Here is a 26,574-nt window from a genome sequence, read left to right as displayed (position 1 = left end):
TTGCTAAGGAAGCTTTTTTCTGGACTGATCAAAAGAGTCATATTGTAAAGACTGGTTTTTTTCCAGTCTCTACTGGTTCACAGATGATAATGGTGACAGACACATGTGAGATACTTAGGAGGAAATGACCTCCGAGGAGTGGTCTTAGATTTCCAAACCTAGGAAACATTAGCACACAAGTTCCAGTTTCTGGAATTCTCTCAACTGCCATTTCCAGGCCTGCATGAGACCCAGGGCGCCCGGACGAGGAGGCGGGAGAAAGCCGAGCCCTCCCCCTGCGTGAGATCACCGCTCCTTACCACGGCCTTATCCCAGATGACGGACATCCGCTCCTCCGTGCCATTGGTGCCCTCAGGGATCAGGGTGAAGTTGTCCTTTCCTACGGCCTTCTGGGCAGTGTTGAAAGTACAGTGGGCACTGCCAGTGACCTGGAGATCTCCACTGGAAGGAAAACATACCACTGGCTTTTCACTGATCTTGGACCTCAGATCATCCTCGAACATACTTTTTAATGGGCCAGGCCACTGAAAGTTTTTGACTTAACTGTCTTCCCCTCAGGAGACAGGAAATTTGAGAAGCTATGGCCTGATGCGGAAGCTTCATTCTAATGCTGTGTATCTACGTCTAGTTTGTGAGGTATCTTACGAGTGACACTGCACCACAGTAGAACCCTTTTGCTACCTCATTCATCCCCTCTGGTTGGCTTTCAAGATGGCCCTGGTTTTTACCCAGAATTGCCCCCAAAAGCGTCAGGGTGACAATCCCCGGCTGCCGTCCGGCGATCCGGGGTTTGGAGAACGAGGTCTCCGCTTGCAAGTTTGCTTCTGTCCACCATGTTGGAACCCACCGGTCAGCTCGGTCCGAGGAAAGACCAAGAACGGAAGGTGGGTCCAAGTCACCAACACTCACCAGGACAGCAAGGAGTTCAGAAAGTCCGGAGTGGTCGGGTCAGGGCTCAGGGGCGGGGAGGTGACAAAAGCAGCAGCCTTGGCCCAGTTCTTGCTCCAGTACTGGGAGCCGTCAGTCCCCAAGCTGGCGGTGATGGGCTCGCCATACACCACGGTCCCTGACAAACAGAGGGCAGAGCTGAGCACTGTGCGAAGAGGGGGGAGGAAACCACCACTGCTGGTACTCAGCGCCTGCCCAGCAGCACGCCCAGAGCTCTCAGCACCCCTTCAAAGAAGGGGCCCGCCTGCTCTCCCAGATGAGGAAACTCACGTTTGGCGAGGCCACATACCCCGGCCAGCCAGTCACCGATCCATTGAGGACTCCCTAAGACTTCACCTGTGACCCTTGCTCTTCCTTTTCTTTAATTCTTCTTTTATATGGGAGTAGAGTTGATGAACAATGTTGTGTTAGTTTCAGGTGTACAGCAAAGTGATTCAGTTATACATATATCGATTCTTTTCCAGATCTTTTCCCATGCAGGTTATTACAGAGTATTGAGTAGAGTTCCCCGTGCTGTACAGTAGGTCCTTGCTGAGTATCTATTTTCTATATAGTGGTGTGTGTATGGTAATCCCAACCTCCTAATGATCCCTCCCCTTTATCCCTGCTCTTCTAACTCAGCCCTCTCCACCTCGGGGATCCCAAACATTTCCACCTCCTATTCTGTTGGATTCCCAAATCTATTCACAATCTCCAGCTCAGATTGCATCCAACCACCCAATCCCGAGCGCCATCGAGACTCTTATTTTGGGTGATCCAGGGCACCTCACACTTAACCTCACTGCTCACCAAAACATGCCCCCTGCTCTCCCAATGTCTCCCAGTCCTTCTCCCAGTGTCCGGCTCTGGTTAACGAGCTGAGAGAGGAAACAATATGTGACATCAGTGGGGTGAAGCATTTGAGAGCAAGTACACAAGCCTCCACTTCTGCCCAAGAGACAGCCTGGATCCCTGAGTCACCAGCCTGAGGGCCCCCAGATTCACAGCAGACTTTGTAAGAGTGCAAAGTAAAGGACTCTGCACAGTTACGTTACCGAGATTTCAGAGTTTGCAGAAGCCTAGCCTAATTCAGTATATTGTCAAGAAAGAATGTTGATTTCCTGATGCTTAAATCACGTCCTCTCCTCTATCCACTCATGTCCAAGCCAGAAAATTGGGAATCGTTTCTATCCATCGAATGCCAATGCTTTAATGCCTTAAATACATCCTTTCCTTTCCACTCTGCATACCTTCCCTTACAATCAGGACTTCATCATTTCTCCCCAGCTCACCTCCTTCCCCACCTCTTCATCCATTCTCCATGGCACTTCCAGAGTGATCTTCCTGAAACATAATCTTTCCCGTGTCACTCTCTTGCATAAAATCCTCCCAAGGAGCCCTTCTGACTTCAAGGATAGAAACCAACTTCTCACTGAAGCATCTCATGCCTTTCATTAGCCGGCCTCACATCAAAACTGGTCTCTTCTCTACCATCATCCGAAAACTCCATCCCGTCCTCCGCTCCAATAATCCAATAATCACTCAGTTTTAAATTTTTTGATTTTTTCAGACAGAGAAAGACAAATATCATATGATATCACTCATATGTGGAATCTAATTTTTTTTTAATGATACAAATGAACTTATTTACAAAACAGAAACAGACTCACGGATTTCAAAAACAAACTTATGGTTACCAAAGGGGAAACGTGGAGGGGAGGGATAAATTAGGAGATTGGGATTAACATATACACACTACTATATATAAAATAGATAGGCAACAAGGACCTACTGTACAGCACAGGGAACTCTACTCAGTATTCTGTAGGAAACTTTATGGGGAAAGAATCTGAAAAAGAATGAATATATGTATACGCATGACCGAATCACTTTGCTGCACACCTGAAACTAACACAACCCTGTAAATCAACTACACGCCAATACAACTTTTTAAAAAATAATCATCAATTTTTGATTTTTCTACTTGATGGAGAGACCCTTAGGAAAGTGACTCAATAAATGTGTGTTGAACTGATGGAAGGGGGAGATATTTTATGAAGTAAAGGCATCAGAGCTGGAGTTTGATCCCAGGCCGGCCTCACCACCACCGGGAATTCACCTCTTCTACCTGTTCCCACCAAGGGCTCCCCTGGCAGTGGTCTCACAGTGGTCCTGCCAAGTGGGCCCTTGTCTCCAAACCCAGGGTCCTCGAGGCCAAACACTCCTCAGTCTGGAATGTGTCTCCTTTCCTCTCCGCGGCCTTTTCCAAGACTTTATCTCTTGGTAACATAGCACTAACACCCACTCTGGGACAGCCGCTGCCCTGAGAGCTGGCTCCGGGCGCTGGCCCCCTACCCTGACCCCAGCCTCAGGAATCTCACAAAGGACGCTCTGTTCCGCCAGGGAGTGTTAGAGGCCCCGCAGGCAGGTCACTTGAGGAAATCAGTGACAATCCCCAAGCAGGAGGGAGGGCTCCAGAGCTCAGGGGAAGCCTCCCTCTGAAGGAAGCCCCAGGAAGAGAGGGGCAATGCTCAGAATCACCTGGAAGGTCCCCAGTATTCCTGATCCACTCAAAGCCCCCCAGGCAGGATTGGGTCGAGGAGCTGCTGGGCAGCTGCAAAAACCGCTCTAGCTCATCCCAAAGTAGTAAAACCCCCGCAACAAGAAGGCCTTGGCGGCTGTCAGGTCCATGTCTATGAAATGCAAATGGCTGAGCTCCCCCAAGGGCCACAGTTTTCGACTGGAGCATCAGCCAGAATTGGCTGAACTGAGGGTAGCTCTTCCAACCCAGCCAGGTCTGGAGGTCCCACTGGCTATTGACTGAGCATGAAGGTGAGGTCTGGGCGAGTCACTAGGAAAACAAAGGATCCGCAACCCTAAAGGCTTCCTGGCTTTGTGGACATGAAAGCAATCAAGAGACAGAACTGCCTGGAGAAAAAGAGTGGCTGCCAGTCTTTGGAAATTCTTGGACAAGCAGTTTCCTCATCTTCCCGTAACTCCGTGTAACTCGATATTCCTCATATCCTCTCCCTGAATCTGCACTTCAGTCCTGCCTGTGGAAACTTGAGTACAAGGAGGGGCTGGTTCCTGGAATGGGTCCTGAATCCTACAAGTGTGAGTGCCCTTGACCTTGGCCTCCATCTCACTCTGCAAAATACAACTCAGATTTGGGTGGAGGAGACGGGGCCCATCCCCTCCGCGCCCCAGGCCCACGCACCTCCCCGCAAGGGAATGAACTCGGCCTCCAGCCTATGCAAAACCCCGACATGGGTCAGAATCCAAGGCCACTGCTGACCAGACCTGCCTCCTTAGACCAAGGCTGAGCCAGGACTCCTGGGCTGGGGCCAAGCAAAGATGTGGGCACTTAGAGAAGGAAAAAGGCATCTTTCTTTTTTTTTTAAATTGGAGTATAGCTGCTTTACAATGTTGTGTTACTCTCTGCTGTACCACGAAGTGACTCAGCTCTCTGTCTACATATATCCCCTCCCTCCTGGACCTCCCTCCCCCTCCCCCCACCCCACCCATCTAGGTCACCACAGAGCACCGAGCTGAGCTCCCTGTGCATTACAGCAGGTGCCCACTAGCGGTCTATCTTACACATGGGAGTGTATATATGTCAATCCTAATCTCCCAATTCGTCCCACCCTCCCCTTCCCCCTTGTGTCCACATGTCCATTCTCTACGTCTCTGCGTCTCTATTCCTGCCCTGCAAATAGGTTCATCTGTACCATTTTTCTAGATTCCACATATATGCATTAATAGACGATATTTGTTTTTCTCTTTCTGACTTACTAGAGTCTGTCATACAGAGTGAAGTTAAGTCTGGGAGAAAGCCATCTTTGCAGCTCATTCCTGCTTTGCCCTGTTCAGGGATTCAGAGGTCCTTGCTGTCTTTTGGGTTTTCTTCTCTGCAGCCCCCAAAGGCAGGGCAGGAGTTACACCGTCCCGAGGAGGCCTCCACCTCTGCCCGTTTTATAAACACTGTACCTGAGACAGCCATGGATGGGCTTCTGGACCTCAGTCAGGCCGCAGACACCACTGTACCACATGCCAGAAATAAGTACCGCGAATAATAATAAACCACCAGACAGGCTTCACTGGCCTTTCTGCCCTCCTCCAAACACACTGCTGATGTTTTCTTGGTGGCGGTTAGACCTTCATGCTCTTGTGCTGTGGGGAAAGTCTAAACTGAAGGATGTGATCCCAGGCCAGCCTTTGGCAGGCTCCCTAGGATGGCTGGGAAGAGCAGGGCCGGGGGTGGTGTTTATTTACGACGGGCCTGAGCGCATTCATGAAGAATAAAGGAAGGCTGGGGGTTAGATATGTTTGACAGCTTCCGCCCGGATGGTTAGTCAGTTCCCATGAACGAGAAGCAAGAGGACAAATCCAGAGCAGAAACAACGGAAAATCGTGTGTGTGTGTGTGTGTGTGTGTGTGTGTGTGTGTGTGTGTGTGATGTATTTCAAAACACAGCCATAAAAGCGCAGTGACAAACTCCACAAACACTGGGACTTGCCTGGCGGTCCAGTGGTTAAGGCTGTGCGCTTCCACTGCAGGGGGCGCTGGGTTCAATCCCTGGTCAGGGAACTAAGATCCCGCGTGCCCTTTGCAACGGCCAAAAAAAAAAAAACTACACAGATACACACACACACCACTCTCCCTCTCCTCTCAGAGACCCTAGGCCAGAACTCAACACCCTGGCACCTGTCCATGGATAACGCTGTCAGATTTTTGGTATCAAGAGTGGTTCTAAAGGAACAGAATCTTAAAGTTTTCTGAATTGGCTCTGGGGTTTGTGAAACTGGCTCTCTAATCTGATGTGATTTAAAGCACTGATGACTCCACTCCCAGCAGCTAAGAGAGCACTGATAGTACATGGCATGATGGGGCAAAAGAAGTGCACAAAACACCACATCAGGTACCTAAAACAGGCAAAGTTCTGGGTAACTGTGTATTTGACACCTTAGAACATCTTTGTCAAACCGAGTATAGCAAGGTTAGCTGGTTGTTCCTAATTACACTGGACAAAGTGAGAAAAGACAAGGATGGCTCAGGGATTCAAACTCCCAGCTCCAGGGTCCCATAAATGACCCAAAAGTTTCTACATCTGCCCCCAAAGAGATCCTCATCTCCAGTAGCCTCAGAGCTAAACCAGCTGAAAACTGAACCCAGAGTCTCACCCTGCAAGTGGCTGAACTGAATTCCCAACTTGCAAGCATCTGCCATTAAGGTGAGGGTATTTGGCTGCAATGTCACCTCTTCCGAGTCTCCAGCCTGCCAGCCCACCCTGCAGACTCCAGACTTGCCGGTGCCCATATCGCATGAGCCAGTTCCTTGAAGTGTGTGTGTGTGTGTGTGTGTGTGTGTGTGTGTGTGTGTGTGTGTGTGAGAGAGAGAGAGAGAGAGAGAGAGAGAGAGAGAGACCGAGAGCAAGATTGGTTGCATCTCTCCAGAGCCCTGACCAACACAGATCTTGGTGAGATTTTATAACATTCACAGCCCAACCCATGGGCCACCCCCTGGGTTCAAGATTACTAGGTTGTGCATTAATTTAACATGAAGGTATCGTCCCCCAGGTTTGGGTCAGTCCTCACGGGGGGAGGAGGGGGAGGGGTGTGCACGGGATGAGGTCATCAGCGCCACGCTGGACCCCTCACGTGGGTGAGATGCAGTCGGAGGGTGCTTGCTCGCGAGAAATCCCGACACCGCGTCCTCAGTGGAAAGAGAGCCGGGCCCGGAGTCTGGAACTAAGGGTTCTACTTCCCACGGGCTGGGCTGGTGACCTGGGGCAAGAGAGTCAATCTCCGCATTGCATGACATGAGCCTATCACGTCCACCTGTGTCTAAGTTCTTTTGAAGAGGGGCAAACTGCCCAAGGTAAGGTGGTGCTGGCTGTGTCTTCATTTCCTTAATCTGCAGGGTGGGGTTGGTGACGCGCTGTCCTGTGGAAGGACACGGAATGAAGGAAACAGCACGGGCAATGCAGTCCCGTGGAAACAGGCCTCACTCACTTCTCTATCTCACACCTTCACTTACCTAAACACCTCCTGTCTTGGATTTAGGACCTGCAGGTCTCTGGGTGGGAGGCACGTGGAGACCAGTGAGGGGAGATGCTACTGCTCCGGCCATTGACGGGCTTCTGGTTTTTCAGCGGCTCACGTTCGCACAGAGATGTTGAGCCGTTTTACGCAGCCTGGCCCCTCTAAGGCCTGGCAGGGGGCTGCAGTGCGTGTCTGTGAACAGTGGCGCCTTCCTCTGTGCTCTAACCACACGTGGCTCGCACCTCTGATAACCTATTTCCCATGTGACCGTCTGCTCCCGCACCCTCCCCCTGCTGGTAAAGGAGCTAACAGGGCTGGGACCATTTCTCACCTCCAGCCCAAACGCCTTAGTATCCCACAGTAAAATTTCATGGAATAAATAAGGGAACTCTCTATTTTACAGAGGAAGAAAAGGAGCCACAGCATGTCGGCAGCGTCCCATACCTGCCTCCAGGGTCCAGAAGAAGCCACCTGAAGCTGAAAAACAATCCTCAGCAGAAAATCCTTGCCCCGGGTCAGAGGCACCTTTGCTCTGCTCTTCTAACAAGCCCAAAGTTAAACCAGCCCTTCACTCTTTAATCATCACAGTAGTAGGTAGCGTTATTACATAACCCTTACATGCATTATCTCATTTAAGCATCATCCTTTTGCCTTTGTCACCACTACTACCCTCCCCTGCAGATAGAAAATGAGACCCAGAGGTGGTAAGTCACCTACCCACCCACCATCACTTGCTAGTGCCTCGTGGAGCTGGGATTTGATCCAGGACAGGATACTGACCCCAGAGCCCTAACGCTCAATACAGCTTTATGTTGTTTTACTTCTTGGTCACTGGGGAAATCCTTGCTTCAATATTATCCATGACTCTGTTGGGTGTCAGACTCCAGTTTCTACCCAGTTTGTTGAGGAACTAAACCCCAACAGACACCGAGAAGGAGACGGTCACAGCATTTCCCATATTAAAATAATCTCCAAGCATGAAGGGGAGTCAAACGTTAATGCAGACCTTCATGGCCCGAGGTCAGACGCCGACGATCAAAGCCCAATTCCACCATTCACCAGCTCTGAGCTTCAGTTTACTCAGCTGCAAAGTAAAACAAAGTACAGCAATTCCTGCCCCGGCTACCTCCCAAAAGTCTTTATGAAGTTCCAACAAGATGGAAAGAACCTAAGCGCCTACGAGCAGGCGAGGGTTTCTCCTTCTTGCTCATTAGTGCCGGAAATTCCTTTCTGGCAGCTCAAGCGCAACTGAAGCAAAGGCTTTCAAGGGCTACAGGGCCACTGTCTGAATGCAAGAGCCGCCCTGGGAACCACAAAGCAGACACAGTTGGACTCGCGGCCCGAAGGTTCTGCATGAAGAGACTGAAGTGGTCCCTTCTTGGTGCTCAGCCCCCGATACGCACACGGGGTCTAAGTCATAAAGACAACAGAACGACATCCTGGGGCGCTGAGTCGCAGATATTTGAGAGGGCCTGGACTCCAGCTCTGCGTCTTCGATTGGGGAAACTGAGACACAGAAAGGAGAAGGAGCCGCCGCGCTGCCGGCAGGGTGGCCTGGGGCCCAGAACACTCCCTCTGCAGCCCCAGAGCAGGGCCAGTGCCACCTGCCCCAGAACCGAGGCACCTCCATCCTGAGATTCAGACAAGTGAGAATCCGAACGGGAGAACACGGCCTCGCTGTTTAAATTCTGCTAAATTGAATGCTTCATTATATTAAAACTATATTAAAAAGTTCGCTTAACTTTCTGTCTCTCACTTTCATCTGGTTATGGTACGGTTACTAAAATAAGCTGCCCCCAACTTCCCCGTCGTGCCAGCTGTCCACCCCACCCCGCTACATGGAAGCAGCGATTCTGTGATTAGCGTTGGGTGCTGAGGCCGATTCCCGTATTGCAGATGTGTGCCCGGGTGATAAAGGGCCCGGGTGAGGAAGGGTCACCAACAGTAATCATCCACATGTCTCCCAGAAACAACTCAGAGCTGATTCTAAGTGAATGTTCCATTTCAAAAAGGCAGTTCCTTCTAGCTGCCAGGAGAGGGCAGGTTTCCAAAAAACTGGTAACGCAGCAACCATTTCATGAAAGCCTAAGGACAAAGGCCCCAGGGGAGCTGCAAAGAACAGGGGCTAAGAGTTCATTGCTGGGTCTGTTTGGAGGCTATCAGCTCCTGGGACAGGCTGACTCAGTGGTCATTGAGCAATTTGTTCTAAGTCCTGCACCAACTCACCCACCAGTGAAAAAATCCGGATCCACGTGGATCACATCCCACAGAGAACCAGAAACAAACCAGAGAGGTCCGACTGCTCGCTTGCTGACAGAGAAAGAAAGACACATGGAGAGAGATAAAGGAATCAAAAAAGAATGAGGGGTCAGGCGGGGGGGGAGGGAGAGAGAGACGCCAAGAAAGTGGTACAGAGACCAGGTGAAAGCTAGAAGAAAGTCAAGAGAGAAACGGAGACACCGAGCTAGAGAAATGCAAAGAGGCAATCGGGTTGGGAAATAAAATGCGGAGAGAGGGAGGAAGGAAGAAAGGAGGGAGGGAGGGAGGGAGGACGGACTCTTCTATGATACTCATGTTCTGATCCAGCCAAGATCCACCCCAAGTCCACTAAACAGGATCAGGCTTCCTTTCTGTAAGTGGAGCTACACGCCCAAGCACAGACCACGTGGTGTGATTAGCCGTACTCCCAGTCAAAGGCAGGTTCAGCAGGGCTGCGCTGCATTCATAATGGATAAGGTAGGTGCTCACAGCACATCTCCTGGAAGCAGCACTTGGTAAATTAGTTTCCAAGAACCTTCCCTCTGGAACAGAGGACCAGCCTCAGCCCAGAATATATCGCTATAATCTACAGAGAGCCACTCCAGCACAAGGAGAACGGGACGCCAGGGCGGCCAGGGCAAAATCCCCATCCTACGCCCCCACGAGACTCTCCCACACACCCCAGCGGAAATGACCACCAGCCACGGAGGGGAACGGTGTTTAGCAATAGAAGGTTCCCCAGGATTCTGTGGCGCGTGGACTGACGTCATCCGTGCACGTGCCTGGTCCATTTAGACTGCGTCAATTTAACTCCAACTTTTCTGCGGAAGTGGGGGCAGGCGGCAAGTGTGCCCGTCCACCCACCCTGTGCCGTGCGTGGCTTTAAATAGGTGCCAACATGGCCGCGGCCCCGGAACGCAGCGAGAAACTGGAGCTCCCCGCCGTGCCCGGCTGTAATTAGGTTAATGCTGGAACGTGAGAGCCGAGCGACCCACTTGGCAGGAGGGGTTGGAAAAGCAGCCCTCCCCCTCCCCCTCCCCCTCCCCTCTGGAACCTGCGCACAGTCAGACCGCAGGCGGCACTTACCCTTTTTCCGGGCCTGGGCGATGACTTCCGCGGCGCTCTTGCTCATCACCTTGGTGATGTACAGGGGGCAGTTGGTCTGGTTGGCTATGGTGATGGAACGGTTCACGGCTTCCGCCTCGACCTGCAGTAGGGCATCCACGCGTGAGAACTGCACCCACACTCAGTCAGTTCCCTGAGCCCGTCTCTACCCTCCCCCCCACCGGGAGAGGCCACGGCGAACCAGAGACCACTGTGTCCTCAGGGCTCTACCCTGAGCAGCACTGCAGGCGCGGGATGTGACTTGCCCGGTGTCACTCGGTACTGATTGGCTGAAAGGACGGAGCAATTCCTTCCTGGCCCTTGTGGATGGTTCCAGGCGTGGTCAGCATCAGCCGGGGTGTGTAAGACATGCAGATTCTCAGGTGCCTCGGGCCCTTCCCCAGACCCACAGGATCAGTAACTCCGGGGGTGGGACACCGAAATGTAGCTCTTATGGACCCCAGGTGATAGTTACACTTGCTAATGTTTGAGAACCACCATGCTTGGAGACTAATGGCTCCCAGTGTGGTGCATTCACTCCAGGGGCATGGTCTCCAGTCAAAACATTCAGGGATGGAATTTCTGAGCTGGGTTTCTGTCCCACGGCCACAAATGAAGCCAGCATCATCCAGGAAACAATGCGACCTCACAGGGCTCTGGGAACGGAGCAGGCAGATTTGTGTAAACCAAAGGCCCCTCTGTATAGACAAAACGATCATCATCACCAGCCACAGACTGGTACACCCTTCAGGACAAGATGGGAGGGCTGCTCTAACCAGTAACCTGATTCTTTGAACCTGATGCTTCAGTGAATGACGTTCCAGAGACCCCAAGGGATTACTGCTAAACAAGCCCAAGGGATTACTGGTCAGGTGAGACTAGTTCTTAGACCGTTATATCGTACAGGGGAATCAGCGGCGTGTGCTTTAGCAAGAACAGCTGAAGGGGCAAGTGAGACGATGTAACAGAGGACCTCAGAAAGCCTTTTGCTCCCTCCCGAACCCTGGCAAAAGGCTGGCTTCAACTCTTGCAGGCAAGGGACTGGGTCTTCCTTGGTTTCTCACATCCTCCAGGCTGTTCTCCCGGGGTAGCACCTGGTACCCAGCAGGTGCTCAAAAATGTTTACTGAGCAGATAAGTGACTTCATTTCGGGTTAATGGTTAAAGCTAGGCTGTTCCATAAAGAGCTGCTACTTTTCATAAGAAATGACCAAGCTCTGGACTGAATCGTCTCAGCTGACCAGTCTCTGCGGCAGCTCGGCTAAGAGCTGAAGTTCCGCAACCGCGCTAAGGGGTGATCTAATTTAATATACGGGGACATCCTTCACATGTGGTCTCTTGGGCTTCAACTATGTGAAGAGAGATGTCTCCAGACGCAGAGGCAAACCAAAGAGCTCTTGAAAAAGCTCATTAAACGTCCAAGTGTTTTGAATTCCTGGCATAGCTGAACAATCGGCCTCCCCTCTCCTGGGCTCCAGTTGCAACACAAGGGCCTCTAGCCCAGGCAGCACAGAGGAGGGACGTCTTGCATCTCTGCGGTCACCATAAAAGTCCACAGGGTGAAATGCAAACAGGACGCCACTAGAATCTGCATGGCTTCCAGGGGTGCAGGTGACTGCCCGAATTCACTGTCCCAACACAGACTCTTCTGAAGCGAACAGAGGCGCTATTCATAACTCCACGGGGCGACGGGTTTGGACCAGGACTGCCCCGGGTGAAGCAGAATGCACAGTCATGCTGATTAGGGAGTAAATGGAGCAGAAGTGCCAGTTCTAGGGGGCCCTACCCTGGAGCACTGGCTTCTGTGAAGACTGGTCTGGTGGGAGAATCTGGGTCCCAGGGCCCGGTCTGGATCGGCTCATCCGCTGGAAGGTGAGCTCTGAGCCCTCCCCACCCCCTAGTCGGGCAACAGGCCTGCAGTGAGGGCAGAGGCTCTAAGGTCACCTCGTGGAGAGAGGAGGTCATGTAAACCCCACGTCTCCAGGTTTCACCCAGAACCACGGAAGGATCCGCGTGTACCGTGCTAGTGCACGTGTGTGTGCCTCTGATATTAAACATAAACGGTCTCACACACAGTGAACTCTGGCTTCAATATCCTGACAACGGTATTACAGTTTAAAGATAAAACTTTGTATTTGTCTCCTTACAGAGCTGTCAGGGATTTAGGGGGTCACCTAAGCCCTGGTTTCTGATTTTAAAGAGGAGCCTCCCCAAGGCCCAGGGAGCAAAGCAACCCATACAGGCACGTGCAGAAGTGTCAGTACACGACTCTCCCCTTGCGGCCCGGGTCTCCAGCTGTCTGCATACCCCAGTCATCCCATGCCTCGAGGCCCAGTTAGGAGGTTCCCTCCTCCATCAAGAATTCTGTCACCCTTCCCTCCGGTGCCCCACTCTGCTCGTGGGATCTCAGTTCCCCGACCAGGGGCTGAACCCAGGCCACAGCACTGAAAGCCAGGAATCCTAACCACTAGGCCACCAGGGAACTCCCCAGACACCTGTCTTTACAGCTGTACCTGGCCCAGAACTCCATATCCCATGCCACGCCCCTACTTACTTTGCATCTCCCCCTTCCTCCCCAGCTTGTCTGGAATCCCCCTCAGAAGGGACCACTTTCTCATCCACCTCGATGTCCCCCACAGGCCTCCATCATAACACGTGCTCGGGTACCACGGACGGACAGGAGGTTTCTAGATTTCCACATCCCTTATCGTCTCCCTTTCAATCTTCTCAGCTGAAAACTGGGGGAAATCCGACTGGCCATCTCACACGGTTGGGTTGGAAAGGGCAGCAGAAAGAAGGAGAGGTTGTGTGGGGTTCAAGCACAAGTTAACCATCATGGTGCTGGCGATGGATCACAAAACCAGGAAGGGATTACATTTCTGTATGTTCTTAACTGTTTCTTGTGCATTGGTAATATCTCCTTACCGGACTCTAAAGCTCAGTTCCCTCGGAATGCATCCACGTTTTATCCTCTTTATCTCTTACGCACTGTTAACAGATCCCTGGCGATGAACTAAGAAACCACCCCCAGCAGCCAAAGGAGAAGGGGGCGGCTGGCGCCTGGCAGCTCACAGGGCTGACCTAGAGGTGCACCTGCTCAGGGGAAGCGCCACAACGCTGTGCCCGGCCTAGAGTCGGTGCCTCTGGATCAGCTGAGAGGCAGGTGACCGTGGAAAGCAGACAGAAGAGAAAGTCCCCAAAGCAGCCTCTCATGAGACCACAGGACCCTCCCAAGGAGCCGGAAGCTCCCCGTGTTGGAGCGCTGCCGCACTGCCAGCCCCTAAAGGAGCCTTTCCCAATCTACGGCTGGCTGGCAGTGCAACAGCAGCTACAAGAGAAGTCTCCCGGGCCTCACTGTGGAAAAACAGGTTTGATGTTGGTGGTCAAAATAGCAGCCAGGACCCCTTCTCCTCTGAGAGCTTTGTCCTGTTCAGTAAACCCAGGGCGGGCTTGCTTTCTATTTGGGGTTTGCAGGGACCTGGGGATGCAAAGCAAACGGTGGGAGAGACGGAAGCAAGCCCCCGGGAAGGCTCTGAAATGCAAACAAGCGCGCGGCTCTCACGAGGAGCCCCGGGTATCAGGAAGAGGGGCGTTTGCTTTTCTCAGAGGACAATATCCTCTTCCTCTTCCCAGCTGATCCAGCCCAGCCACCGGATGAGGTGAGAGTCCACTTTCCAATGAAGCCCAGCCCCAGGTGTCACCACCTGGTTCCACAGGCCCGCTGGCTCCCCACTGAGCTTGGGCTCCGGGGTGTGTGTGTGTGTACACACTGAGGGGGTCGGGAGGGCAGGCAGGATACTGCTTGCAGTTTCTAGCTCTCTGATGCTGAACTTCACACCCCCGTGATTTCTTTACACGAGACACACTTCACCGCAGGACACCTCCGGGCAGCACCACACACAGGCAGCAGAATGGAATGGGTCCCCTGGATCCAGCCGTGCAATGGACTGAATGGCGCCCCCTGGAGTTGTGCGAAGGAGGCTGTGTCGCGTTGCCCTCACAGGACCCTCTAAAGCTGAAATGTGGGCTGTTACGCACAGTGTCTGGCACCTCTGGGTACTCAGGAAATGCTAGCGCCCAGTGGGGCTTACAAGGAGAAGAAAGGAGAGGCACCCCTATGCCCCTCCTGGAGACCTTGCAGCTCTCCAAGGCCTGATCCCAAAACTGTCCCAAGACTGAACGCAGGGCCAACCACCTCCAAGGAGGATGGGTCTGGGGACCGTCAGGCCTGCGCAGCCCTTCCCACTCCCACAGCTCTATCCAGGGAGGTGCGGTTAAAATGATCACCGAGGCCACCCTCGAAGGGGAAACAAAGGCACAGGAAGGAATCTTCGGAGTACCTGCGCAAGTGAGATGGCGTCTGCGCGTGTGCGTGTGTGCTCGCGTGTGAATGTGCACACACACTGTGTGTTTGTGTGCACACGTGTTACACGCGTGCACTTGTGTGTGTGCGCCCTTGTGTATAAAACCAGCCTCAGGTATTTCTAGCATCAGCTACTGGGACTGTCTGCCTCTCCCGCGACCTGCATCTCCAAATCACTGTGCACCAGCCATGGTCACAGCCTGGGGCTCCCGGCAGCCAACGACACAGGGGCCTAAAGAGGTCACTTCAGCCTCCCGCACCCTCGCGCCAGCTCCGGTTCAGCTTTTCCGTGCGCGCGGGAAGGCTGGTGATTGTGAACGGACCTGCATCCCAGGGCCCGGAGAGGGACCACACAATAGCGAACATGTGACAGCTTCTATCCTTTCATCTGAGAGAAACGACCCCAGGGCCTCCGATGGTAATGAAGGTGCCCTGGTGTGCATGTGTATGTATGTGACTCTGTGTGTGTGTCTGTAACGTGCATGTCTCTGTGTGTGTGTCTCTGTGTGTCTGGGACTCTGTGTATCTGTGCGTATGTCTGTGTCTGTGACTCTGTGTGTGTATCTGTGTGTGTGTGTGTCTATGTGCTCACACACAGTAAAAAGGCAGAACAAGGAACTGTAAGCCCTCAGTGTATGCAAGGCATTCTAAGTGGCTTCTACCTTTGCTTTTTTCTGCCTCTTTCCTACACTCTGTCTCCTTGCCAGCCTCACCCTCCCTCCCCCAAAGCCTAGGGAAAAGGCTGGGGAGACGAGACACCTCACCTGACCCAGGGAGCCCACTGATGGCGCCTGCAATGCCACAACCTCAGAATCCATTTTCTGCTGGGGGGAGCAGAGCCCACGGGTCCTAACGTGACCCCTTCCCAGACTCAGAGGGGACGTCCTGGCCCTAAAGTTCTGCGATGTGGGGGCCCTGGTCCTATCTGTACCCCTCTCACTCAGCATCTCCCTCCACCTGTTTCCAGGAGGAAAAATCCTAATTTTAAGTCACCATCCACTCCCATGATGATTTTATCTGCCCTCTCTGCCTGTCTCTTTTCCTGGATGGACAAAATCTATTCATTTCCATAAGACCCCCCAGAATCCTCTGCTCAGAGCTGCCAAGTCCTCCAACGCCTGCCTTGAGCCTTTCATTAAAGAGCCAACTCCTGAAAAGTATTCAGAGGCCACAGATTCTAATTTAGAAACACAGGTTCTCTGTCACATAAGATGGGAGCACCCCCTTCTCACTCACAAGCCTCGCCACCCAGGACAGTGACTCTCAACGTCGGGGCCAGCAAGAACCCTGCTCTGAATTTTCCCTCCTCGATTTTGAAAGATCCTGTCTACCACACTCTGCTGATTATGTTATACCCTGTGCAGACCTATCATGGAAACACTTACAGCCCCCTTCTGCTTTCTAGACACTTAGAAGAGCTTTTTTTTTTTTTTTTTTTTTTTTTTTTTTTTTTTTTTTTGCGGTACACGGGCCTCTCGCTGCTGTGGCCTCTCCCGTTGCGGAGCACAGGCTCCGGACGCGCAGGCGCAGCGACCATGGCTCACGGGCCCAGCCGCTCCGCGGCACGTGGGATCTTCCCGGACCGGGGCACGAACCCGCGTCCCCCGCATCGGCAGGCGGATTCTCAACCACTGCGCCACCAGGGAAGCCCCTAGAAGAGCTTTTTTGGTAAGATTTTGGAGGCCCTGGCTTATGAACCACAAAACCCCAGCTGCTGGATGCTAATAAAAAGGTGTTTGTGTCTGTCTACCCAAGAAAGGGCTTGAAGAATTAGAGACAGAAAGAGGAGTCTTTAGGCTAAACAAGCCACACTGCTTTACCCCTCAGCACAGTCTAACCCTTCACTTTGCCTGTGTAGACACTTCTCAGTGGGTGATGTGACTTCTCAGAGGGACCAAATTCAGCACCCGAGAAGCCCCAATCTCAGCAGGCAGGAAGTGGGTTCTCTGTGGCTCTGGTGGCGCCCGCCCCAGAACACGGATTCATGCATTCCATTCAACAGACGCTCACCTCCTCGGGCCGGCTCAGCACATGTCCCTCAGGGCCCGTGATACCCAGATCCAGGATCCTCTGCTGTTCCTGCAAGTGTTTAAAGAAAAGCAGGCTTTCAGGGAGAGCTGGATCCCAGATGGCTCTGACTGCTGAGACGTGGGTTAAATATGACTCGGGCAAGACATCAAAATGGCACGCTCGCCACTCAGCCCTCATGCCAAGACCCCACGAAGAGAGGGCACGGTACCCTGCTCCCAGGGCTGCCCGAGCTATGACAGATCGGTTACAGCCTCCCAAATATGTACAGCTGTCCCCCGGGGATGCCGAAAGCCAACGTGTCCCCAGCCCCGGGCCACAGTGCAAAATATCTATACGTGGACATCCACAGGCAGCCGCGTCACAGCGCTGAGGGGAAGCGCTTCGCCCTGGAAAGGCTACGCGTCCTACAGAAGATGGCGAGCGGCGCATGCGTCCCCAACATTCGCGCCGTCAGTGAGGCCGTTTGCGCGGTCCCACCGGGTCGCTCCGCTTTTCCCCGCCGGAGCTGAGCTACGGAAGCCGCTCCACTCGCGAGCCTGCCTCTCACCCTGGGTCACCTCGAGGTGATGAAGAGAAAGCACATACCTCTGCAATGATGTCGCCGTTTTCCGCGTGGACTTGAGCAATCGCTCCGATGTCCCGGATCACGCTCAGGACCTCATAGATCTGAGAGAGGGAGGGGGGTGGGACCGGAGACAGGGACCTCTGTCTTCCTGGTCGCAAGTACAGCACCTCCCTGACAGCCACAGGGACCAACCAGCATAGGGACCCCTCCCTGCTTCTATTAAGGCCGGCTTTTCTGACACGCCCGAGGGCAGTGTTCCTGGCCACACGTGGCAGAGCAGGACCTCTCGGTAATTAACAGATAATTGACAGAGGCAGCAGTAACCTAAAAGGGCTTGAATTAGGAGAAGCCCTTGGGTGACACCTTCTCTGCACCAGGTTTGCTGAAGAGGGCCGGGGAACACCTCTCGGTCACCCTGGCCCACGGCAGGTGGCTGACCCCAGAGCTTGGGGGGCACACCTGTCCTGGGGGACCAGGGCACTGGGTTTGTACCCCCCCCCTAAAGGGAGCTACATCAGGGGTTTCATCCACCAGCCATTTCCCGTGAGCATTCACCGGAGGCAGCCTTCAAGACAACAGCAGTGGTCCGAACATACCGAATGCCAGCGAGCGGGCTCTTCTTACCTGGGAATCTGTCAGCTGGAAGCGATCTTTGAAAGCCATGTACACGAGGAAGGAATTTACCCCTAGTGGACAGAAAAAACAGAGAGGTGGAGACGTGACAAACAGATAAACCAATAACCTGGAAGGGAATAAGGAAGTAATAAGATTATGCATATGTATGCAGAGAGACAGAAAGTCAGAGAGGGAAAGAGGGAGAGACCAAGAGAGACAGAGAGAGAATGTTAAAGCAAATGAGGTAAAATATGAACAACTGGCGAATCTGGCAACAGGGTGCATGCAGAAGGATTCTTTTTCGTATTTTTCCAATTTTCTCTAAAGTTAAAACTATATCAAAATTTTAAACTGCCCATATTTGGACACCCATGTTCACAGCAGCATTACTCACAGTAGCCAAAAGGTGGGAGCAAAATGTGTCTGTGGATGAATGGATAAACAAAATGTGGTCCATCCATACAATGGGATATTATCCAGCCTTACAAAGGAAGGGAATTCTGACACAGGCTACAATACGGAGATGAGCCTCAAGGACATCCTGCTAAGGGGACTACGCCAGTCACGAAAGGACAAATACTGTAGGATTCCACCTATAGACCAAATGCACAGACACAGAAAGTAGAACGGGGGTTGCCAGGGGCTGGGAGGAGAGAGAAAGGGAAGTTATGGTTTAATGGGTACAGAGTTTCATTTTGGAAAGATGAGAAAAGGTCTGCAGATGGATGGTGGTGACGGCCGCACAACAACGTCAATGTCCTTAATGTCACTGAACTGCACACTCAAAAAGGATTAAGATGGTAAAGTGTACACCATGTTGTATTTTACCACAACTAAACGTGACAAGTTAAAAATAAAAGTTGCTCCTAACTGTTGTGACTTTAACAAGAAGACGAATTCGAAGACCCTGCGGATGAAGATCTATAATAAACGTCGTTTCTCTGGTAAACCGGTTGCCTCCCAGGCGGATTTTTAAGAAGCGTTTTTAACAAGAAAAGGGCTGTGAGGGTGACAAGCAGATATCACGGTTCTCACCCTGGCATTTTAGAGTTCTCTTGCTTCCAGAGGCACCAGGCCAGACATCCCTGCTCAACATCCATCACGATGGTAAACAACTGTACTGACAACCTACCCGCCTTGGAGCTTAATTCAAGTTGTCGGGGGTGCTGGAAGCTGCCTGGGTTCAATGCCTCAGGACATCCCTGCCCTTGTCCCCTGCTAGGCAACAGTTGCTATGGGAACCCTCCAGGCTGATGTGGAGTAAATTTATTACAAGTATTGAATCCATCTGAGTCTCGGTACTCTCAAAAGTGAGAAAGGTCAAGGGTTACCTAGTTGCATCCACATGGGACCTTCGTGCTGCAGTGCATCTTAAGGTATCTAACCCAATACCCTCACGTGAGATTTTTTTTTCCTAGTTGAGACTCATAAAATTTAAGTGATTTGCCCAAGGTCATACAGCTAGCTTCTGGAAGAGCAGAGAGATAAACCCAAGACTCCAGATTTTTGTTCTAGGCTTTTTCTACCAAATCTATGGATGGCTACCAGATCCATGCCTAGATTTTACTCACAGCTCATGGCATTTCTGAGCCTAGCAGTCCCAGAACCCTAAGGCATAGATGCTTCCTTGACGATTAGGATCCAAAGAGGTCAACGTGTGACCCCACGTGACCTCCAGTCTATAGCCAAGGTCAAGGAGACGCCCCAAGATGATGTGGTCTGGTAACACCACCCAAACCCCCAAGGTTCCTGTGGACAAGAGGGTCCCAGAGGCACTGTGAGGTAGTCAAGATTTCCCCCAGCCTCCCTGGGAATCTTTCAGAACCCAATCCTTAGAATCTCGCTCCCCCAAATCATCCTATGGACAAAGACAGACCCCACAGGTGGTCCCAGAGCCTCATCACCCTCAAATCTACCCTGATTCTTCTGGGTTTGCAGGAAGAGACTGCTCAAGTCCTGTACTCAGGGTCCCAGGCTCTCTCCTAAGACCGCCCAGAATCCTCCCTGGGATATCCATGCTATCCTGTGAGGGCAAATCACTCTCACAGCCTCAACTCTCCAGCCTGGCTGGCGCACGCAGTTCGCTCACACCCGTAAGCTGGGACTAGCTGTCTGGCCACCTGCAATCAGCACGAGCTGCAGCCTAAGCCCTCCCTCCTGGCAGGCACAGGGTCACAGAAGGCACCAATCAGCACTCTTCCCAGAGCTCTCCTTCAGAGCTCAGCCAGCTCGCGGGCTGAGAAGGAAACAGACCCAGAGGGTGTTGGGGCTGCACAACCTACCGTGGTCCTTCACCAGGGCCTCCATCTCCTCTTGGATGCCCTTGTGCCACTCGGTGATGTCCACGTGCAAAGAGTAGTCACAGCAGGACTTGCTGTCGGCCCATTCCCTCCACTGGTCGAAGGCAGCCAGCAGGCTGGTCCCAGGCTCGGGAACCACATGGTCAACTAGAAAGGAGCAGACACGCATCGTCACCGACAGGACTTCGAGGGTTGCGGGCCAGCAGCTGTTTCCCCATTTCAACCCTGAACGAGGGCTTCTTGGGTTCAAAATTGAGATGGTGATCTCTACAACCAGATTCTAAGAATCCACTTAAGCCAGCCGACTACCCAAGAAGGAGAAAGCAGAAACTTGGCACGGCACGACTCCTCCAGTGAAACCGCGCACGGCCTGCCCTGATCTGATTTCCCAGCTCAAAACCGCTGAAAGCACAGAGCTCGGGCACATTTCAAGGACAATGAGTCCTTACGGACAATGGTAGTGTCAAATGGCAGGCCAGAGCCGGCAAGCCCTTCCTTGTGTTGATAGCTGGATTGTGAGACGCCCCCTACCAGACGGCAAGGAACTTGAGGATGCTGGACCGGAGCCACGCAGACGGGGCCTTTTAGAAGTTCCCCGGCATATCCACTCTCTCATCACCACTCGGATTTCTGCGGCATAATACCACTTTGTAATTTAAGGGATATCTTTCCTCCTACGAGTTCAAAGCATTTTAAAACTGCGGTTATTGTTATATTATTATTGAGGTAGGCTGATACGGAGGACAGAGGCCTCTGGAGTCAGGCTCACTGAGTCTGTTTCTTGCCTCCACCACCCCCCCCGCACCAGCAAGGCGAGCTACTTAATCCCCACTACCCTGAGTTTCTGTGCTGGTTTAAAATGGGGATATCACGTACCCCATACATTTGTTATGAGGACTCAATGAGACAGCATGTCAACCTCATGTCACTCCCCAATTTAAACACTCCAACGGCTTCCCCTTACTCTTCAGATAAAAATTAAAGTTCCCAACAACAAGGTCTTCAAGATCTTGGCTTGGCCCCTGCCTAGCTCTACAAATCACCCTGGACCACCTATCCCTTGCACTCTGATCTCCAAACACACAGGTCATCTTTCAGCCTCCTCCCTTCTGCCACGCGGCCCTCCACACGTTGTCTCTCCTAGGTCCTGACGAGCTCTTGCCCAGTTACCGTGATTATTATTACTCATCTTCTGCACAGAGACACTGAAATACAAACTGAAATGATGTGTCCAAGGTTGAATCAAACTTACGCAACCAGGAAGACAAAACCCAGAACTCTTGATGCCTAAAGCAATGAATCATTCCTCTAAATATTAGATTTTCTACACCCAGGTAAGCAGTTCCCAGCTAAGAAAATGCCAGCCCAGGCAATGCTAGTGAGCTCAGATTTCTGAAGTGGATCAAATCTTGCAGACGCTGCTCAATTTTAATCAACTGAGCTTGGCTTCATAGGCTTGAATATACGGACATTTAGGCTGAATTTTCTTTGGACAAAATTTACTCTTTATAAGCAGTAGTATATGTAATTAAATGGGTAAATACATAGCTGGTATTGTAATACATATAACATATAATGTTACCTAACCAAAGCAATGAGGATATACACTTCTAATACCAAGTCTGTTCCATCTGTAAAATATTAACATAGAAACTGACAAAGTGATTTCAAGTTTTCTTCTTAAATTGTGTCCCCCTGCCCCTGGCAAAAAGAAGAAAAAAAAAAAAAGAAAAAGAAAGAAAGGACAAAAACCTGACTTGGTAGCAATCACAGTTTGGGCAGTATCTCCCTAATCAAGCCCCTGGCTTCATCACCTGCCCTCCTCCAAAAAGCCTTTGGTAGCCGTCCCCCATCTCTAGAGTGAAATTCGAACTCCTTTCCTTGGTCCTGAAGACCGGTCCCTGCTCATCTCTCCAACGTAATCTCTGCCGCCTACCCCCTGTTCACCACCTTCATTCAGGCCACCCCGGCCTTGCTTCACTCTCTGAGCTGCCCAATTCCCCGACCTCCAGGCCTTTGCACAAGCAGTGCTCTTTCTTTGGAAATCCACTCACCTTGCTCTTTCCTTGGGCATCTCGTTTTTCTCCTTCTGGTCAGGTTAAACGTCAACCTCCCAGGGTCGCACCCCCATGTGCAGTAGTTTCTGTGTGGTTTCCGTACTTTACTCTCTGACTCTCCCCCTCCCACCCCTGTCGCCGGGACGTAAACTCCCTCAGAGCCGGGGGTAGGTGCCTAGACATATAGGAAGTGCTCAATACCTATTTTCAACAAGTGAATGAATGCTCCCTTCCAGCGCCCACGCCACCCTGCAAGATCAGGACATGCCCTCCTGGGAACACAATCAGATTTTCCTGCTCAACTCCAAGCACAGGTAAGATCATCGGGTGCTATGCTCCTCGAAGTTCAGGGTGTATAAACATTATCTTGAGAGCTTATTAAAATGCAGGTTCCTGGACATCACCCCCAGACTTCCGGATTCTGTAGGTCTGGGCTGGGACCTGACCATCTGAGCTTTTTTTTTTTTTTTTTTGCGGTACTTAGGCCTCTCACAGTTGTGGCCTCTCCCGTTGCAGAGCACAGGCTCCGGACACGCAGGCTCAGCGGCCACGGCTCACGGGCCCAGCCGCTCTGCGGCATGTGGGATCTTCCCGGACCGGGGCACGAACCCGCGTCCCCTGCATCAGCAGGCGGACTCCCAACCACTGCACCACCAGGGAAGCCCCATCTGAGCTTTTAATAAGCTCCCTGGGAGCTTCCACTCCGAGCATCACTGAGGGCAAATCTTTTCCCACTGATTTCTTCTGCCAAACCGCCATTCACTCATGCCCACTTTACCATCAGGGTCCTGTCTACTACACAACAGCATTATCACTGACCAAAAATATCTGGTTCCCTCCATATCCAAAAGCCGCTCCTAGAGTTATGAACCCTTGCAAACTCAGGACACAGGCAAAGTTGAGGGCTTCAGGGAAATAAACACATTTCCCCCAAGAGCTAATGACACTCAGAAACGTGTCCACGAAAAGCCTCCACATGTTTTCCCACAGTTCTCTTTAAACAGAAGCTCTCCCGGGAGGAGCTGTTCCAGGGAACAGGGCAGAGTGTCACACTCATTTCCGGAGGGAGCAGAGACTCTCCTCCGAGGACAGAGCCTGGAAATGACTTGCATGGAACTCACAGGCCTTTTCCCTGGTGACTTTCCTAAGCCATCTGACCCCATGAGAGCCTGGCTTCGGCCTGACAGTTGACTCCTCTCCGCTCTTGTAAGACGTGAGGGACAGCTCATCAACCCAGCCTGGCATCGGACCAGGAAAGGATGGCCTTTGGGGTTGGTGAACCCCAAGTGTTGACTCCTGCTGCCTCACCCCCCTGCTGTGTATATTCCTTGGGACTCCCCTCTCTTCACATATAAAACGCGGGCATGAAACAACTACCGTTGAATGCAGGGCTGTAAGAGGTTCAAAAAAGCGTGTGAAAGCACCTGGCAAAACATCTGGCACACGCTGAGCCTTCATTCCCTCGGGATGAGCCTTCGGAAACAACACTGTGGTTTCAGTAGGAGGCCTGTGAACCTGGTTTATGAGAGAGCCAAGAAGATACCCCAGGACAGCGGCCTGAACTGAGGCGTTCCAACCAGCGTCCGGAAGTGCTTGTATTTAGAAGACACCAGCTCTTTCCAAAGGACTGTTATTACTTCTCTTAAAACTGTCAAAGGACCCTACTTTTTTTAACAGCTTTACTGAGATATAACTCACATACCAGCCAATTCACTCATTTAAACTGTTCCATTTTTAGTCTCGTCACAGAGTTCCGCAGCCATCACCACAATCTAATTGTAGAACATCACCTAAAAGAGAAACCCTACAGCCATCAAGTGCCCCTCCCCACACCCTCCCATCTCTCCTACTCCCAGCCCGAAGCAACTGCTAACTTGCTATCCGTCTGTACGGATTTGCCTACTCTGGATATTTCATATGAAAAGAATCATACAATATGTGGTCTTTTGTGTCTGGCTTCTTTCACTTAGCATAGTGTTTTCAAGGTTCATCCACCATCGCATGTATCAGCACTTCATTCCTTTTTACTGCCTTGAGTGGTTTTGGTACCCTGTTGTTATGTTTACTGGATATCGGCAAAGTGCTAACACCACGTAAATATGCTGCTCCTGGAAAATTCAAATCTAGGACCTCTTTGGAGTTTGTAGTATTTAAAAGGCCCTATTTTTTTAAACTTCTTATAGTAACTGTAGATTCACATGCAGTTGTAAGAAACGATACAGACAGATGCTCAGACCCTCCACCCAGGGACACCCCCCAGCCAAGGGTGATGTCTTGCTAACCTGAGTACAACCTCACACCTAGGAGGTCAGCCCTGACATAATCCGAGACCCCGGATTTTTAAAAAGCCAGCGGTTAGTGTTTCTGATCAATTTGCACGGGGCCCTTCGTATTCAGAACACATAGAGATGCTAGAAAATCACCACCGCAGTCCCGGTTCTGGAACTGGGGTGGCTGAACAAGAACAACATTCCAGGTCTGCTGCGGGGAGAAGCAGGTAAAGCAGGAGAAAGATGCGGGGGTGGTCAGCCCTGCCGGGTCCCCCCTCGGGCCCTCCCCGTCTCTCCGAAGCCTCACACACAGACCCCTGTAGGGGCAGGTCTAGAATCTCCTGCAGTCGGTGTGCACACCACCGGCTCTCCCTGGGGCCTCGAACCTATCAGAACTGCCCATCACCAGCCGCCCCTTCCAGAATCAGCACTGCCTCATTCTCCAGGCCCTGCACTTAACTGTGTGTGCGTTGGCCTCACTCATTTCCATCTGAGATAAATTAATGGACTTGAATTAAAAGCAAACCATCGGGGAGATAACAACACAAACCACCGCTGGCTTAGAGTTTCGGGGCTGGCGTCTACTCAGCGAAATGCCAGGTGACCTAGTCAGCAGGGAATGGCTTTTGTTGGTAGAGAGATAAGAGCCTTTGGGGAGCCCAGCCTGACAGTTTTGTTCTGAAGAAAGGCAGAAAGGGAAGAGAAAGCACCTGTGCCTGGGAATATGAGAGGGACACATAGGAGAGGTAATGGTTGAGCTCCTGACCAGTTCTGCCACCTCCTCATCATGTGACTGTGGGCAAGATATTCAGCCTCCGTGGACTTGAGATTCCTCATCTGTAAAATGGGGTTAATGCTAGTACCTAAGCCACAGAGTTCTAGTGAGGTATAAATGAGTCCATATGGGAACTACTCTGAAGAGTGCCTGCTACATGAACACGCTGAAAAAGACCAGCAGGTAGGGCTTCCCTGGTGGCGCAGTGGTTGAGAGTCCGCCTGCCGATGCAGGGGACACGGGTTCGGGCCCCGGTCCGGGAGGATCCCACGTGCCGCGGAGCGGCTGGGCCCGTGAGCCATGGCCGCTGAGCCTGCGCGTCCGGAGCCCGTGCTCTGCAACGGGAGAGGCCACAACAGTGAGAGGCCCGTGTACAAAAAAAAAAAAAAAAAGACCAGCAGGTAGACAAAGTTACATTCCTTCATAAGGAAAACTCCCACATAAATCCCTTTGTGAAGTATTAAGATGCCTCTAAAGCACATGCTTCCAGGGCTAACTACTCACACAAATATACTGCTTCTCCCACAAAGCAAGGAAGCATTTTCCTAAGAGCTGGAACTATCTAGAACATTTTTTCTTACATAAATTTATTTATTTATTATTTACTTTTGGCTGCGTTGGGTCTTCGTTGCTGCGCACGGGCTTTCTCTAGTGGCGGCAAGCGGGGGCTACTCTTCGTTGCAGCGTGTGGGCTTCTCATTGCAGTGGCTTCTCTTGTTGCGGAGCACAGGCTCTAGGCACGCGGGCTTCAGTAGTTGCGGCACACGGGCTCAGTAGTTGTGGTGCACGGGCTTAGTTGCTCCGCGGCACGTGGGATCTTCCAGGACCAGGGCTCGAACCTGTGTCCCCTGCATCGGCAGGCGGACTCTCAACCACTGTGCCACCAGGGAAGCCCCTACAACAATTTGTGCCTGGTTTTCTCATTTACAAACCGGCGATAATAACGCACCTCACGGCATTTTTGTGAGCGTCCGATACGATGTAGTCTACCAGGTGCTGGTCAGATATGACCAATTACCATTCGTATTCTCTTCTCTGTGTCCCCCAAAGCATTAATTAAGCAGGAGGCCTGGCACACAGAAGGCGCTCAATAAGCACAGGAGAGACCAAACATCACACGTGCCTCTAGCAAGCAAGGCCTCGGCCATCTCGAGGACCGGACCACCCTTCCTCCCAGGGGCCCAGCCATGGGACTCTGCGAATGAACACACCCAGTTTCGGACCCCTACCCTCCACCAAAGTCCCTGTGACCCACAGCGATCCCATCC

General features: G+C 51.9%; 1 protein-coding gene across 5 annotated transcripts in view; it reads right to left on the bottom strand.

The window, feature by feature from the left end:
• DPYSL2 (dihydropyrimidinase like 2) overlaps positions 1–26,574 on the bottom strand; it is a 115,358-nt gene that overhangs the window by 11,989 nt on the left and 76,795 nt on the right. For all 5 annotated transcript variants that reach the window (XM_059071723.2, XM_067039918.1, XM_059071724.2 and 2 more), the window contains exons 4-10: positions 20,187–20,351; positions 17,914–17,975; positions 17,310–17,390; positions 16,704–16,772; positions 10,314–10,434; positions 910–1,066; positions 300–441 (exon numbers count right to left, since the gene is read on the bottom strand). In XM_059071723.2, coding sequence (XP_058927706.1) covers positions 300–441; positions 910–1,066; positions 10,314–10,434; positions 16,704–16,772; positions 17,310–17,390; positions 17,914–17,975; positions 20,187–20,351 — 797 coding nt within the window. The remainder of the gene's footprint in view (positions 1–299; positions 442–909; positions 1,067–10,313; positions 10,435–16,703; positions 16,773–17,309; positions 17,391–17,913; positions 17,976–20,186; positions 20,352–26,574) is intronic.

Source organism: Kogia breviceps, chromosome 8 (assembly GCF_026419965.1).
Source record: "Kogia breviceps isolate mKogBre1 chromosome 8, mKogBre1 haplotype 1, whole genome shotgun sequence".
In the NCBI taxonomy this organism is placed as follows: Eukaryota; Metazoa; Chordata; class Mammalia; order Artiodactyla; family Physeteridae; genus Kogia; species Kogia breviceps.
Note: the sequence above shows the minus strand (reverse complement) of the source record. Positions and strands in the feature narration are given on the sequence as shown.